General features: G+C 38.6%; 1 protein-coding gene across 3 annotated transcripts in view; it reads left to right on the plus strand.

Moving 5' to 3' along the window:
• Positions 1-16,445, plus strand: part of LOC146005038 (uncharacterized) — a 104,028-nt gene that overhangs the window by 55,210 nt on the left and 32,373 nt on the right. For all 3 annotated transcript variants that reach the window (XR_014443983.1, XM_083144179.1, XM_083144181.1), the window contains exons 4-7: positions 2,045-2,144; positions 3,258-4,190; positions 9,232-9,337; positions 13,254-13,397. Coding sequence is in view for 2 of the 3 variants with exons in the window: in XM_083144179.1 (XP_083000305.1) it covers positions 2,045-2,144; positions 3,258-4,190; positions 9,232-9,337; positions 13,254-13,397 (1,283 nt within the window). In the remaining variant the exon portion in view is untranslated. The remainder of the gene's footprint in view (positions 1-2,044; positions 2,145-3,257; positions 4,191-9,231; positions 9,338-13,253; positions 13,398-16,445) is intronic.

Here is a 16,445-nt window from a genome sequence, read left to right on the forward strand (position 1 = left end):
ACTGCATACATTGATAAAATTTTTCCGGATATACGTTTCTTATGTTGTTTGGAATGTTTTGGAAGCCTTTTCATTTTGCCTATTTTGCCTATTTGGGACCCCACTGCCTACTTTTAATTGTAATGCCTTTTTTTGCCTTTTTCAATGAAATTTGACATTTTTTTAAAAAAAAAATGTGTATATAAATTATTTTTCTCCCAAAAAACGTTGTTGGCATTTATTTTTCTTCCGTTTATTATGTGAATAATTTTCGCCTTATTTAAGTAATATTGAACTCACGCATGTTTCAACATTGCTGAAGGAGAAAAGTGTGAGAAAAAAGTATTTCATGATATTTCAGGATATTGCCTTTCGGTTAACATTTCTTGTGCATGATTGACTGCTGAAGTGGACAGGTTGATTTCGAACACAAAGAAAATATTTCTGAAATCTCCCTCTCGAACCCGAAAATTTCAGGAAGTTGAGATTGAGCTTAGTTTACCTCAGCAACCAGTCTTGACGAGATAGGGAACCTGGATATCAGCAGCTATATATTATGCTAACAACCTTCAAAAAATCAGTGAGGTGATCGATGCTCTTCCAGAAAATGAAGCAGCTTCAATTCGTGAAGTGAAAAAACTCCTGTGCTATTCAAGTTACTTTTGCACATTATGGTGCATTGCCAGAGACAATTACAATTATAGCATCCATGAAAATCTTCGAGGAATCTATGCAGCAGATGATGGAAGTGCCAGGAGAAAAGGGGTCAGCTGTTGCGGAAAAGTGCTAACGGGTAGTGAGTGCAAATGAGGACTTGAAACAATTGAAAACAATTTGTGATATTCTAAAAGGTGAAAATGCTGTTACCAAAATGAGTCCAGCTACATTAGCTTGTTATATGTATGCTCCAATAACTTCTGTCGAAGTAGAAAGATCATTTTCTATTATGAAAAACATTCTCTCTGACAGACGACTATCAATGAATGTTTAGAACTTAAAAAGCACCTTGTAGTTATGTGCAATCAAGACGGAGAAAATTGAAATGCTCTTCCCAATTTAGATTTTAACATTTTGCCAGAAGTTATAGATAAAAGTAAGCGACTTCTAAATGTGCCTTTTTTTCGGTTTATTTTGCCTTTTTTTCATTTTTAGTGCCTATTTACCACATTATAAATGCCTTTTTTGCCTGCCTATTTTAACGAAAATAAATGCCTGAACTTCCGGGCTCTAATGATCACGAATCTTTGTTTTGATATCACCAGCTTTATGTGATACTGCTATTCCAAGCTGTAGTTTTGCGTAGGTTATCTTGAACTTTCTGCTGCCTGCGAAAAGATCAAAATGCTTGTTAGCGGTGAGAAAAAGGTACCCTAGTGAAAACCACAGGTCGCCTTAGTACAGACACTGCTGGTGTTTATCTGTCGAAAGGTCCTGGTTGGGTTTAGGTGAAAACCTCGTCCCCCTTCCAGGTTTCCGAAGAGATCCTTAAACAGCGATGTCTTAAACCAACGAGTAAAAACCCAGTTGGCGGGTTAGTTTGGGTGGAGAGCACACGAGTAAAAACCCAGCATGTCTCCATATATCTATCAATTTTTCTCGCTTTTATAGCGGAAGTTTGTTGATTCCGTTGCCATGTGACTTTCAGCTGTTTGAGGTAACTAAGGAAGAATTTAGCTCTTAGCCTTTCTGGCTATTCATAATTTATAAGTAATATATCAATATTATCCTTTGAATTTTATTAATCCTTTAAACTCATAATTTTCTTTAATATTGGCAGTGTTATTTGTTTTGTTAAAAATATAATTATAATTTCCATGTTTTCATACTGATCTCCACAATGTTGAGATTTGGAAAGCGACCGTAATGAGGAGCATCCTGAACATATAAACTAGATAAATCGGCATTCCTATAGGTGAATCCTCATAACTATAAAAGTAACTCTCATAGAGAGGAACCTGTCAACATTCAACTGGAAGTAACAGCATTGGTGACATAAAAATATTGTGCCTACACAATTTATTGACTGCAATAAATATTATATTTTTTCCCTTTCTTTCTCTTTCAGAGGAGTTGTCAGGTTTATGTGGTCTATGGGGCCGTTCACCATCAAAAGAAGCACTGAACAATGTGAATGGTGGCTGGGGAGATCATGTAGGACCTGTAAGGTATTTGAGATTTCATTAATTTTAAATACTTCTATTTCAAGATCTCAATTCAGTTTTTAGAGAAAAAAAATATTGTCATATAACTTTTATGGTTTTAGCCAAGTACTTTGCCTTCAAGCACATTTCCTCAGTCCATAAAGAAACTTCACATAGAACTTACTAAACATTCATTAACCTTTACTTCCCCGATGATACCATATGGTATCATCAGAGTAAGGTCGTACTGGCCCGATGATACCATATGGTATCATGATACTGATTACGAAATGAATGTGTTTTTTGTACCTTCATACTCTTATGTATGGGTGGAAACTCTGACACAGGTCTGGAGCAAGCCTGGGAAATTCACATTGATGACCCCCCCCCCCCCCCGCAACATATCCATTCCACATTTCCGAACAGAGTTTCACATTTTGGCTCATTATTCAACTTGTATGGCACCCAGGAACATGAAACATGTTTCATTCTTTTTGGAAACGTCCATTCTTTGAAAAGAATACTAAGGTTTCGCCTTCTCCCCAAAATAGCAGGAGAAGAGGGGGCAAACTCCAGATTTTTATGTTTTTTTCCATTGAAATTTGGGGGTCAGCCCCCCAAACCCCCTTCCTCGGTTCGCCGTTCTGAATTGTACACGGTTGCATGCTCTGATGTTTTAGCTTCAAAACAAAACTTATCCGAAGTAGATTGATCCCATAGTGCCCGAGTTATAACAATTTTCCTCGAAAAATGCAAATTACCTATTTTTCGTAATAATAATAAAAAAAATAAAAAAATAACATTTTGGTTTATTATTCAACTTGTATGGCACCCAAGAACATGAAACATGTTTCATTCTCTTGAGAAATGTCCATTTCTTGAAAAGAATACTAAAGTTCGTGCCTTCTCCCCAAATTTAGGCATTTAGGTCATATAGATTTTCAGTGGAGGGATACTGTGTACATGGACGCAAATATTTCTAAAAAGCATATGTCTAGGATGTAGCAAAAAAGAATAGGTGCGGAACTAGAAATCCTTTCCCTACTAATGGTGATTTTGTTAAAACTATCATATGTTACATATTATTATTATGCATGTACAAATGAAAATGCAGTTCATATTTTAACCTTTTTACAGGGCTCAACACACATTTGATCAACAAGTTTACATGAACAGCAATGAACAATCAAAAGGATTTTATATGGATGACAATAGGACTAGCGTGTCGGGAAAGAAAAGCCCTAGTTTGCCACCAATAAATAGTGCTCTTGGTTTTCATAGTGACACTTTTTCTGTGGGGAGTCGGAGGTACAGTGACGAGAAAGTTGGCCACATATACCCTTGCGACAACGATGAAGAGACATCTGGTTACCTTAGTGATAGCAATGACCGGACATCAGCCGGCAGTAGTGCAAATGGATGTAATCAAATTGCTTGGTGTAACGGTTACACGGACGATCACTATAGCGGCAGTCGGCATCAAGACGAGTGGCCAAACATACCGAGAACTCCACAAAAAGCCGTGAGGTTCAGCGACATGTCGAACAGTGGACAGCCTAAATTTTTCCAGAAGAACAATCAGTATGCTGATGTGTACAATGGTAATCTTCCAAACAGCTCCCGTCCATATTCTTCCCAGCATCATTCTTCATCCCCATCATCATCATCGTCAGTTATGCGAGGTTCAAACCAAAATTCTCTTCCAGATACGTACACAGATACGAAGTATCTCGAGAAGTATCATTGGTTGCAGGACATGGATAGGCAACATGATGATTTCCGAGCGAAGCGGTTGCTGGACCGGGAAGATAGGAGACCTAAATGGGGTGACCGTGGGGTAGGCGTTGGTCACTTCTGGGAGCCTACTGCGCCTAATGCAAGATTGCCTGAGGTTAATGCTACGGAAACGCCAAGTTGGCTGGAACGTGGTTTGAACAGGCTTAACAACAATTCAGCCGAAAGCTGTGAACCTGCCCAGGTGTTGGTGATTCATCATGGTGAATCAAAAGATGAAGAACGAGTAATGAATGGTAGCAGTACACAGTCAACACCAAACCAGGATAATCAGAGGTATGTCGTTATCTTGCAAATATGCACTTACATAGTTCAAGCCGGTTTTAACCCTTTTGTAGATCACTGTTTGAACTCATTCAACTTGTATTTAACATCTCGTTTCAGAGATCTTCCAGGTTTCTAGTGGAAATGAAGGTTAAATGACAAAAGAGCAAAAATTGTCCTCAGAAGAATGAATTGCCTGTGCATGTAGTTAGCTAGTTTGGCCAACTTGTGCTGCCATTGACTGATACATTTAGATATTATAATACCATTAAGCCTTGTTTCCATGATATGAAAAACTCAATATGCTGACCAAGGCAGAAATTTATTTTATTTTAAAACATAAACTAAACGTAACATTTCTAGCAAGGTCTTCTCCAGACTCTGTACCAAGTACAAATGAAACAAGGTACAAGACAGGAAGATATAAATCACTCCCCTCCAGACACAAGATTATTAGAAAGTTGTTTCTGGAACATTCCAGCAGGTGGCTTTCCCTTGTCAACTGTACTTTCACCTGACAGGCGATTTAGCTAAACATTTCCTTTCATCTGGAAAGAGGTTGGACTCTTTATCCTTTCTTTCTTCATTCCTCTTCCTTCTTCTCTCCTCTCTCGCTCTTGTCCTTTCCACTCTTTCTAACACTTTCTTCCATTCTTTGTTTATCTTGAGTCCCCCATTCCAGTTCATTGCGTATTCTTCTCCTTTCTTCTCTATTTCCGTGGCCTCCTTCCATTTTCTCACTAGTACTCTCCTCTCTCTTCATATCTGTTTAGCCTCATCCCACTCTGTCATGTCCTGTTTCTCTCGTGTGTTTAAATATCGCATTTCTCTCTCTCTTAAATCGTACATCATACCTATGTTGTTTCAACCTGTCTTTCAGCCTCTTTTTCGTTTCTCCTATGTACACACTCTGAAATTCTTTACACTTCACTTCCTAAATAATCCCTTCCTCTTCTTTTCCTTTTTCTTGTTTGCATTCTTCGCTATTTTTAAGATGACACTAGACTAACACAGGAGGCTGGCAAACTCTCAGCATCATAGAAAGTAACCAGTGACTCCATTTCAGCAACTAACCAAATACAGTAACACTTCTCAATAATGGACAGGCCTGGGGGAAAATAAATGTCCGTTATTAAGAAATGTCCGCTATTCAGAAAAAAGTGTAGGATGTTTCACAATAGGATAAGCATATTACAGTACATACTTTATGAACATAATGGTTGTTTTTTTTCCTACATTCAACGAACAAAATACTGTACTACATACGGGGAATTTAAATTTACCAAAGTATCTCTACATACACTACAAATTTAAAAAAATAAAATACAGTACATGCAGTGTAATCCTTTGTTAAATTACTGTATTCAAAATGCTCTTTCATTTTCAATAGGCTCTAACTATTTCTTTTCATTTCCAGTCCACAATTTAAGGATGTCACTTTTGTTTCTTAACATGTCACTGATCTGTGTTTTTCCAACAGCAAACCGCACGGCCATGTCTCGAACACTAAGTTTCTCTTTCTCGTAGATGTTGATGACTTCAACTTTTTCCTTTAAAGTCAGTCGTTTGTGTTTCTGTGATATCGTAGCAGAAGTGACACACACTTCTCAAGAAAACCACAAATAATACTGTCTACTGTCTACATTTTTAAAAAGAAATATGTTCGGCGTAACATGAAACAATGCACGCTAGTTCGAAATACTGGCCATTGTTATGTTGAATTCCTGGAATTGCGAGTGTTTTCTTTCAGGCTGTCCGTTATTAAGAAGTTTTATTTGCGTTTGGGAGGGGGGGTGGGGGGGTAGTTTTCAGTGTCCACATCCGTTATTGAGAAGTGATATTGACATTAAACCCCATGTATTTTTGCTCCATTAGGAGAAGTTTTACTGTAGTTAAAATGGTAGTGACAGACCAATATGAAATTTAAGCACCAATGTTATTTAATTTGTTCACTTTCTAATTAATATGTATATTAACAATTGTAAGGTAAAGTTCACCGTGCTATGAAGGTACATTTAGGAGATGTGCAGGTAGGGCACCACACATTCTCGATCTCGGCCATTTTGGAGGTGATGTGATCAGCACCATGCTTCGGCTCCTCCCCTCCCCAGGTACCCATCGATTTGAGACTTAGATCACCCACCCTGACAACCGAATTTGGGTCTCTCACATGGCAGTCAGATGCACTACCAACGAGACCACTTCAGCTCTATAGTATAATAACAATAGTACTATCCATTGCTATCCTATAGCCAGGCCTGTCAATCTGCTTTTTCATTGGATGTCATTTGTTCAGAGTATTGCTTTCCTTTACTGCTCTTTTCTGAGTTTCGAAATTGAAGTCTGCTAGTTTTTCCTTTCAAGTAGCAGCAAACACTGAAATTTGAGTCGGCTTCTATTGGAAATTGATCCCAGGACCACTCTCACCAAAAGCAAAAAGTGCTAACCATTTGATTACATGATTAATTTAAATTAAATTAATGATCATTTATAGAAAACATTTAACAGAGGATCAATATGTCATATATGGGTTACAATATCAGCATTTTTAGCATATGTGAAGAATATAATTTGATACGGTGTACTACTTATTCCTATGCAACGATTGAAAAAGTTCATGTATGAGACTAGTCATACCTACTTGAATTATTGATCCACACGCTGTACGTGAATGATCACGTAAGCTGAGTAGTGGGGCTATTGACCTTGTGGAGGTAATCAATACTGACTTGTATTCACATGAAGCTGGAAGATGTTATCAGGCATGCAGCACTATGGACATGTCATGCTAATCACTGCATCTCTATCGCTTGGGAAATGCATTAATTATTACCGTGCTTTATCTCTGTTTCGTGTGTTCCTTGTCTTGTGTGTGAGGAGGAACGCTTATGAAAAGACAGGTGCTAATGTGGCCTGTGAAAAATATTGCCCATAATAAAAGCATATTTCCTGTTCATTCCTTCGAATTCAGGTATCCAACAATGTAAACACGTTAATGGAACTTAGCTTAATAGAAATAATAAGCCAATAATGAAAGTTTTGCCAATAACAATGAACTACCAAGAGGTGCCTAAGTGTATAAGATCTTGCAACCAAAGTTCCAATTTTCAAATCCCAGCTTAGGCATTTGTATTCTTTGTGAGTGTTCCTTCATAAATTCCTCTAATCATCACTCATCCTTGTCTCCATGATTAATCCAAATGGCAGAAAAGTTATATTACAAAAATATAAAATCGGAAAGATATAAGCTTACACTACCAAGATACACACACACAACCTTACATGGTTAGTCACACTACACAATCCATGTAATATGCATGTGTGTGTGTTAGTAGTCAAGTGTATAAAGTGACTGACCTTTGATCTTGAGGAACCAGGACAAAACATCTCCTCAGTAATTAATGCAACTAATACTAACAATTACTGAGGTATTTTGTAATATCCAACAGTGATTATGTAAACTTTTTATATATAAATTCTACAGCTGCTTTATTATGTGTCTGGTGCAGGCACATCCAGGTGCTAACAGTCACTAAATTTAATTCCTAAGCAAAGGCGAGGTGTCCGGTCATCGGGAGATGCGTTGATGACCGAGCAAAATAATGAAAATATTGCATTTTATATATTTTAGAGAAGCAGTAAAAATAATAAGTCAGAATACTCGCATATTTGTGCGAAATAAGCCAAGCGACAGCATGAATCAGCTTGAAATACGCAAGAGATTCGCTAATCTTAGCACATCGAAATGAGGCCCCAGTACTACCCTTCGTGCCAAACCCTCCCGCCAAGTTTCCTATTGAAGGCAATACTGTTCGTTGGCCCAGCTCATCGCAGAATGGTGCGAATCTCTCTGGTCTCTGCCGGTGCCGAGAACAACCGAACCCTTCTGAACAGGCAGGCAGGTCCAACGACCTGCACTTTCCCCCACTCTTGAAGGTCTGGGTCATAACAGGCCCTTTTTTCAGCCCCCATCCCCATGTTTACATCCACGGCAGGGTTTGTCTGGAGTCATCAAGATTCTTCCGAGTGTCCAGTGGCATGCTCAAGGAGGGGTGGTGAGGATCATAATTCTGCTTAGGCTCAATATTCTTTGGAAAACAAAAAGAAGAAAGAAAAGGCAGGAAAAGTTGGCAAAATGAGGACTTCAAGAATGACTACTAAAAAGTACACTTAACAGCCCGCACCCCCTCTTCGAAAATCCTGGGCACACCACTCGAATGTCTTCTATTTCCACCTGTTAAGAGGAAAATTACACATTGAACTATATGAATATGCTTTTTATTATCAAAACAACAATTGACGGCAAACCATAAAGGTTCTTCTTACATTTAAACATGACATTTGAGGTGTTTACATTTCATTTTCCATCATATTTAATAATCCTCGTCGTATCGGATAGAATTATGTGTCTTTTCTACTCGTAAGGTCTGTGGTATGAGCTTTTACATTGAATTGGCAGTGACCTTGGTGTTTATCGCAGAGAAATATTGCCCCCTCCCCCCATTGAAAGATCGACCCTGATGTTTGGTAAATCTTGCAATGACGTAAAAATGTCATGCTTCGCCACTGTTCCAAAGAGCTCTAAGCCTGGCCCTCATAACCTACAATTCTGCTTCTAATTATCCATATGTGGTTAGGTTAGGAGGGCCAGGTTTAGATCTCTTAGGAATTAGTTTTAGTGACTGTTAGCATCTGGATGTGCCTGCACCAAACCCTCTTTATTACATGATTTCATCCACTTACACTTTTTTTTTTCAACTTCACTATCAAATATAATGCTATGCATTTGAGCTACCTATTGCCCTTTGTCTGTGTACATAGTAGACAATTTCCATTTATTTAGAAAAGAAGGTATAATATTGCAATTACCTTGTATAAAACTGTTGGCAGTTCGTGTGCATCTGTAACACAATCAGTGGGTTTTTTTTTCAAGCCTGCAATTTTGACTTTGTTTCACATTCTGTTCATCTTCTTGTTGATGTCAAAGAGAGAGCAAGTACGTGCATGCGTGTGGTTACTTGGTCTCAAACGAATTTTTCAATTATAATTACAGGAATTTCCTTAGAGGTCAGAACGCTCCAATAGATCCAGAAATACTAGCTGAGAGGGAGAACAAGAGGCAACGTGCATTAGAACATCAGAAGGCTATTAGGCAACAGGTGAATTTTTATTACTTCGGAATAATTGTTACGGCTGAGTTGATGTCAGTTTGAACAAATATTCTTACATGCTTACCAAGTCCAACAGATAATATTTGGAAATTGTAACAATTCAAAATAGTATATACAAAATAAATTTCCCATTACAACTATCGTAGCAATCTAGCAGAGTTTTGCTTTAACAAATTCATATCACATGATATAATCACTTAATGACAAAAAATTAATTTCTAGGTTGTTCTGGAAGAAGCACGTGAGTCACAAATTGTCATTTTCTATTGCTTTTAAGTCTCACCGAATCATTTTAAGGAGCATATTGTAAGTATTATTTTATATTGGGCATGTGCAATGATTCTAAACAGTGATGATCCAATATATATATCACGTCTATAATGTTTACTATTGAAAGAATAAACATTCAACTACCTGCTGTAAAATTGTATTTTTTAACTTGAATACTTTTTCCAGAATAGCATTATTGCTTCTCAACATAATCTCCAGGATACATATAGACTGCAAAAGTGTTGTCTGGTATTTTTACTGCAAAACACCGAGATTCTGGAAAAGTATTGGTTAATCAATTCCAAACCATAATTTTCAATATGTATGAACTCAGCTCTAATGATTATACCAGGTGGTTATAATTAAAGTGATGGTGTTCAGAGTGGTACAGCACGGGCTGTAATGAGAGTAGCAGTCTGAAACTTCGTAGATATGCTAATGAAGCAATGCACTCGCGAATTAGGCAAAAAAAATAATAATAGTTCCAATTCTCACCACCAGGGTAAAAAATGGCACTGTAAGCAGTCAAATCGTGGAATTTGCCGTAACTCTGACGTCAAAGTTGGTGACAATGTCAGTGACATTGCCTAACCATTGTGTGAGCTCCCTGGTTGTTGGTGACGCTTGTTGCTTTTTTTCCTTTAGTGATGTTAGTGTTCGCCGAACATTAAAAGTTTGAATTTTTCCGTGTAAAATGCAATGGCTATTGCGAAGAAAGACCGTGCACTCCTAGTGAAGTTGTTTTACCAGAATGGAACTGTGAACACACTGCCATTTTCATGCAAGATGGAACAACACCACATGTCGCTCACCACGTGAAAGATTTGCTGCGAGAAACCTTCACTAATGACCGCATCATCTCTAGGCAGTTTCCAGATGCATGGCCTTCCAGATCCCCCGACCTTAATCCATGTGACTTCTGGCTGTGGGGATATTTAAAAGATCGTGTCTATCAGGGACATGTCTGGTCTCTGCCTGATCTGAAGGCTAGCATACAATGACATGTCGCTAAGATTTCACGAGACATGCTGCGAGCAACCGTCGACCATTCCGTGTTACGAATGCAGCATGTTGCTGAATTGGGAGGCCATAGTGAATAGTTCTTGTAACCATAGTTCCTAATAAACCAGAACCATTCTTCTCTTGTGTTTGATCTTTCCTGCCTTTTTCCTGTAACTATACCACATTTTGACTGCTTACAGTGATATTTTTTACCCTGGTGGCGAGAAATGGAACTTTTTTGGGGTAGCATAATTCATGAGCGCATTGCTTTATTAGCATATCTACGAAGTTTCAGACTGCTACTCTCATTACAGCCTGTGCTGTACCACTTTGAACACCGTCACTTTAATTATAACCAGCTGGTAAAGGTAAGGGTAAAGTGCCCCCTGTGCTTAGCACCATGCCATGAAGGCGTATAGGGGGTGTGGGGGTAACGCCCCACACTTTCTTGATCTGGTCGTGAGTGGGGGTGATGTGATCAGCATCATGCCCCTGACTGTCTTTACCCCCCAGGGTTTTCCCCCAGGTATCCATGTTATTCGATGCTGGGTGGGCGCCGGGACCGCTTCCATCGTTAGAAACGTTCCCGGATTTGAACCGGTCGGGGATCGAACCTGGGACCTTTAGCATGGTAGTCAGACGCGTTACCGACTGAGCCACCTTGGCCACCTGGTACCATGTGCAATGTGTCATACATTATATACTAAGAAATTTACTGTTAACTTCTTCTTTATTGTCACATTCATATCTTCAGCTGCTGTTTGAAGTGGGATTGCAACCACTGCATCCACCTTGAATCAAACCTGAATCCCCTTGATTAAAAAGCAATAATCTCGATCACTACACTATCAGAACGCTCAGATTGCTTGTCATTCCAGAGATGTAGGAAAATGTAGTGAGATATTATCAAAGATTATTCTTGTATCACATTGCCCCGGTGGCCAATTGTCTTGAGTGCTGGACTCACGGTCTTGAGTGCTGGACTCACGGTCTTGACACCGACAGTCCCAGGGTTTGAGTCCTAGTGTCAACATGGGTGTTCCTGTGCGAATCTCCCTTCATCAGTTTCATTATGATTTATCCTCATCATTGCAGTCTACCTAAAGAGCCAGATAATCAACTTACAATAATTTTTAACCATCAGACCTTTTTGTACTTGTAATCATAAGGCTTCTTAAGGTATTTGAGAGATTGTACTCCATGATGATTGACTGTAGCCTCAGTGCTAATGTTCTTGTTACTTTTCAAACCTTTCTTTTGCCATGATCATTTATAATTGCATGGCACATACATACTTTTCCATGCATCTGTGTACTTCGAGTATACAGTGAATAAATTCAGTGACCTATGAGACCATGTATACCGTTTTAGGTACTAGTTTACTATCCTTCGGACACATTTCTTCATTTCTACATACTTACCGTAATAAGTTCCTGTAGTATTGTCTAACATCGGGAAGGTGTTTTGTGTGATGTGGGAATGTTTCATAGTGGAAATTCATGTTCTTTGTTGTAAATTAATTCTCCGACGGACAATAGCCTTTGGCACGTACACCTTCGTACATCATCATGCATCGTGATTGTATTTTGTTCATGTTCATTGGGTATCCAGTGTTTCGAACTGTCTGTGTTTGCAACGAAAGTTAGAAACATGAAGTGTCGTGGATGCATGGTGAAATTCGTACCGGGTGTGGAAGATCCAGTGGATTTTTTAATTTAATTGAATACGGGATAGTGAAGGAAGGAAAGGAATGTTGAAAATGTGGCAGTGAATGTGAGCTACTCGTTAGAAGGAATGGGCTGTGGGTATATGCCTAATATAACATGTCATGGATGCGTGGTGAAATTCAGGTAAGTTTTCCATATCCTGGAAACAGATTTCTTCAAATTTAAAAGTTTGGGGCTCATTTGGGTGACTCCGGCCAATTTCTAACATGCCTTTAACAGGGACTCTATAGAGAAAGCTGGGGAGCCGGAGCGGAGGCGGGGGCCACATTAGCGGTTAGGGGTGGTAAGTCAATTACCCCAGGGGCGGAGTCCGGAATCGGCGGGAAATTTGGACTCAAAAATTTCAAACGAAAATAATTTTTTAGTTTAAATTTCCCACCAATTCCGGGACGGATAGCCCCAAAAACCATTTACGGATAGCACCACGAAACATTACAATTTTCTTCGTAAAACGATGCGGGAAAGAAAGAAAAAAAATGGATCAGATGAGCTTTGTTCATGGATATTTCTTGGGTTCCGAAGGTTGAAACACTGCATAACGAATGAAAATCGACAAAACACAAGCACGACACGTGATTATGTGGGAAGGTGTATGCGCCATATGGTATCTCAGGCAAGTGAAAAGACTACGAGAAAGAAGTACTCGTAATGTGAAAAATTGCAATTACTTTGATGAAAAAAACGTCCATACATCTTAAGGTATGTTCCGCGAAGCAGATAGGTAAGTACGAATGTCAAAAATTGATGAAACGAAGAAGTTATAGGTGTCTGAAGGATAGTAAATTTTTACCCTGTTTTAGACCTAAGTAACAAGCTACTTTCATCATTTTTTTGTAACACTTGCAACAGAGTTTGTTATAGAAATGGAATGATAGCATTATCATTTTATTATAACACTTTTTTAGTTGGAAGAACGAGAAAGAAAACGCAAAGAAGAACGAGAAAGGAGAATAAGGGAGGAAAGAGAAGAAGAAGAGAGAATTAAGAGAGAGCAAGAAAAGGAGAAAAAACTGTATGAAGAAGAACAAAGGAAAATAAAAGAGAAAGAGGTAAATAGATCAGTTCATAGAATTTCTAGTTGTTATTATACTGTGACAAGAGTAGGTCAGTTTTATCATCTTTCTCTTTACTGTATATATTTTTTAGGGTGCGTCTAAAGATTGTTTTCAACTTACTCATGTAATAAGACTTTTAAGTGAGATACAAACACATATGTGGTTTACGATGTATACCATCTCAAAAAGCTTGCAACAGTCAAGAAAAAATACGATCAAGTAAGTAACATCTAGTGTTAAATAATGAAAATTTGTCATATGACCTGAAGATTCATCAAACTGTTTACACTAGTGTTTTTCTTTCTACTCCATTGGGTCTGGTGATTCAAGTAACGGGGATTTACTTTTTCTGGAAAAGTCATGGAATTGTCAGGGCAATTAACTGTGTTTCTGGAAAAATCAATATTTTTGTAGTAGTCCACTTGAAGTAGGTTTTTGAACAAAGAAAAGAAGGACAAGTAAACAAAAAAGTTATTTGTTGTGGACAAAACTACACTTCAGTTTGATATACTGAGTATTACTAGTAGTTTTAGTAGAAATTGCACATTAACTCTTTTGCTGCGGGATTTTAGCATGCTGATATAGCTTTCGCTGCATAGTTTTTTGGGGAAATTTTAAGAATTACATAATTTTGTGGGGAAAAAAGGTATTCTAAAGTACTGATATGGATTCTAATTCAATCACTATTCTTTGAACAAAGGTATTAGGAGATAGCCAGAAGTCCCCCTTCATGTTAATTTTTCATTGTTATTGGAGTGGATACAGTGGCATGTCCAGTGAGGTGTTGGTAGGGGCCATAACCCTTCTTTTTGATCCAGTATACCTAAAAAGAGAATGTCAAAGGAAGGAAGAGAGAGCGAAATGAGGGCTGACTTACCCCTTTTCAAAAGTCTTGGGCATGCCGCTGAGTGGATAAATAATCCTTGTTGTCATTGTTGTTTACATATGGACAGCGGTATACGTTTTTAATTTGTTCAGAAGCAAAGAGAGAGATTTCTTTAGAATACAGTTCAAATGCCACACACTAGATTGCAGCATGTACTGGTAATGCTTTTTTCACAGGGCTATTTCGCTCGACATCAGCAACGACGAGAATATTTGAAATCGACTGCAATTGCTTTTTGTAAGTTATGCACATTTAAGCAAATCGACTGAAGTCGCATTCAGCAGCAAGAGAGTTAAATACTCTAGGAAAAACGGTCATGTTTTGAACTATTTCCAAGTAGAAATATACTGCGGTAAGTGGCTATTGGTATTTACCACTTTCTTGTTGCAATTTTACCATCCATTAGTGAACATGTAAAAAGTCGACCCGTATGCCCCTATCGAACAGTCAATTTCTGTTCATTTTCCCTTCTAGTTTCTACTTTTGACACGTGAAGTGAATATTCTAAAACCTGAGTTAAGTGCCCTATTAACAGTCTGGAAATTTTTGTTCTTGGTCTGGAAAACCTGGAAAAGTCAGAGAATTTAGTTTTTACAAATTTGTAGCACCCTGGTTATAAAATAATCAGTGTACGAGGAGAAGTGAGTATATAATTCGCAAAATGAAATATCTTCGAATTGATACAATGTGAAATTGTTTTATGAATATCAGTCGTTGCATTGATCCTTTCCGCAAGTGTCGGTGTAGGTGGCAGCACCACCGTGTGTCGTATATGACGCTAGTGGTCACGTTCTCGTGGGCGGTGAGTCATTCGAGTGCCAGGTGGGTAAGATGGCAGGTGTGTTAGCCGAGTGTACACGTGGTGAGCAACGGGCCATAATTCAATTTCTGTGGGTGCTTGGCAAATAATGCGCTCTGAATGGGAGTCGTCAATGCAGAACCCTGACGAAGTTACGGTCAGCCATTCGCACGAACCGCCCAGGTGCTTTGAGAGATGGAGTTCTTCTGTTGGATGACAATGCTCGTCCACACAGTGCCAATACCGCAGTGGCTCACATACGGTTCCTAGGTTGGGAACAACTGGAACATCCAGCCTAAAGTCCAGATTTGGCACCATCCGACTTTCATCTCTTTGGCCCACCGAAGGATCACCTGGGTGGTCACCGGTTCCAGGATATGGAAGAGGTCCATCGGGAGGTTACCAGCTGGCTACGACACCAACCACAAACCTTCGTTGCTGGCTTTGAGGAATTCTTGAAATGCTGGGACAAGTGCCTAAATGTTCATGGAGGTTACGTTGAAAAATAAACCACATTTCATCAGGTAACTATTTCAACTTTTCTTTCTATTCCATTTTACGACTTATATATTGACTTACCCTTGTACTATTTATAAATATATGGTAAAGAATTAAAGATGTATGTGAGTTGTTTCAAATCATCTGTGCAGCATAAGCAATAGCAATTATTCGTAGTTTCCTGTGTCTGGCTGGGTCGGCATAGAAGTCAAGCCCCTCCATTTTTTCCTGGTTTTCCACCACTCCTCTCTTTCCACGGTGTTCCAATCTTACCCTCTTCTCCTAACACTCTCCACTATCTGATCTTTCCACTGACATCTTGGACTCCCCTTTAGCCTTATTCCCACTCCTTGTGCATTGTAAGCTCTTACTGCCAGTCTTTCTGCACCTATCCTCTTCATATGTTCATACCATGTCATCTGTGCCTGATCTATTCTGTCGTGAAGCTTCAGTACCCCCACTGTCTGTCAGATCTCTTAATTTGTTATCTCTTCTAGTCTTCCCCAATATACTCCTTAAAAATTTCATCTCCACTGCCTGCATCTTATTTTTGTCTCTCTCTGTCATTGTTTGTCCAAGTGTCTGCTCCATACATAATTATTGCTACATAGAATGTTTTGTATATTATCTTCTTGCATTTCATAGGTACATCCCTGTTCTATATTAATCTTCGAACGCTTTGATAAGAGTCCACCACCCTATCAAAGCAATAGCAATATGAATTTCAATTAGTTGCCTCAGTTGATCATAGATGTCACTAGTGATCACCATACTATTTATGATGATGGTAACACATGTGAAGTTCAATCTTCTTTATGGTGAACATAATGTTTATGTTGCCAAATTTAATATGAACGTT

This window comes from Lepisma saccharinum, chromosome 22, assembly GCF_977018435.1.
Source record: "Lepisma saccharinum chromosome 22, izLepSacc3.1, whole genome shotgun sequence".
Lineage (NCBI taxonomy): Eukaryota > Metazoa > Arthropoda > Insecta > Zygentoma > Lepismatidae > Lepisma > Lepisma saccharinum.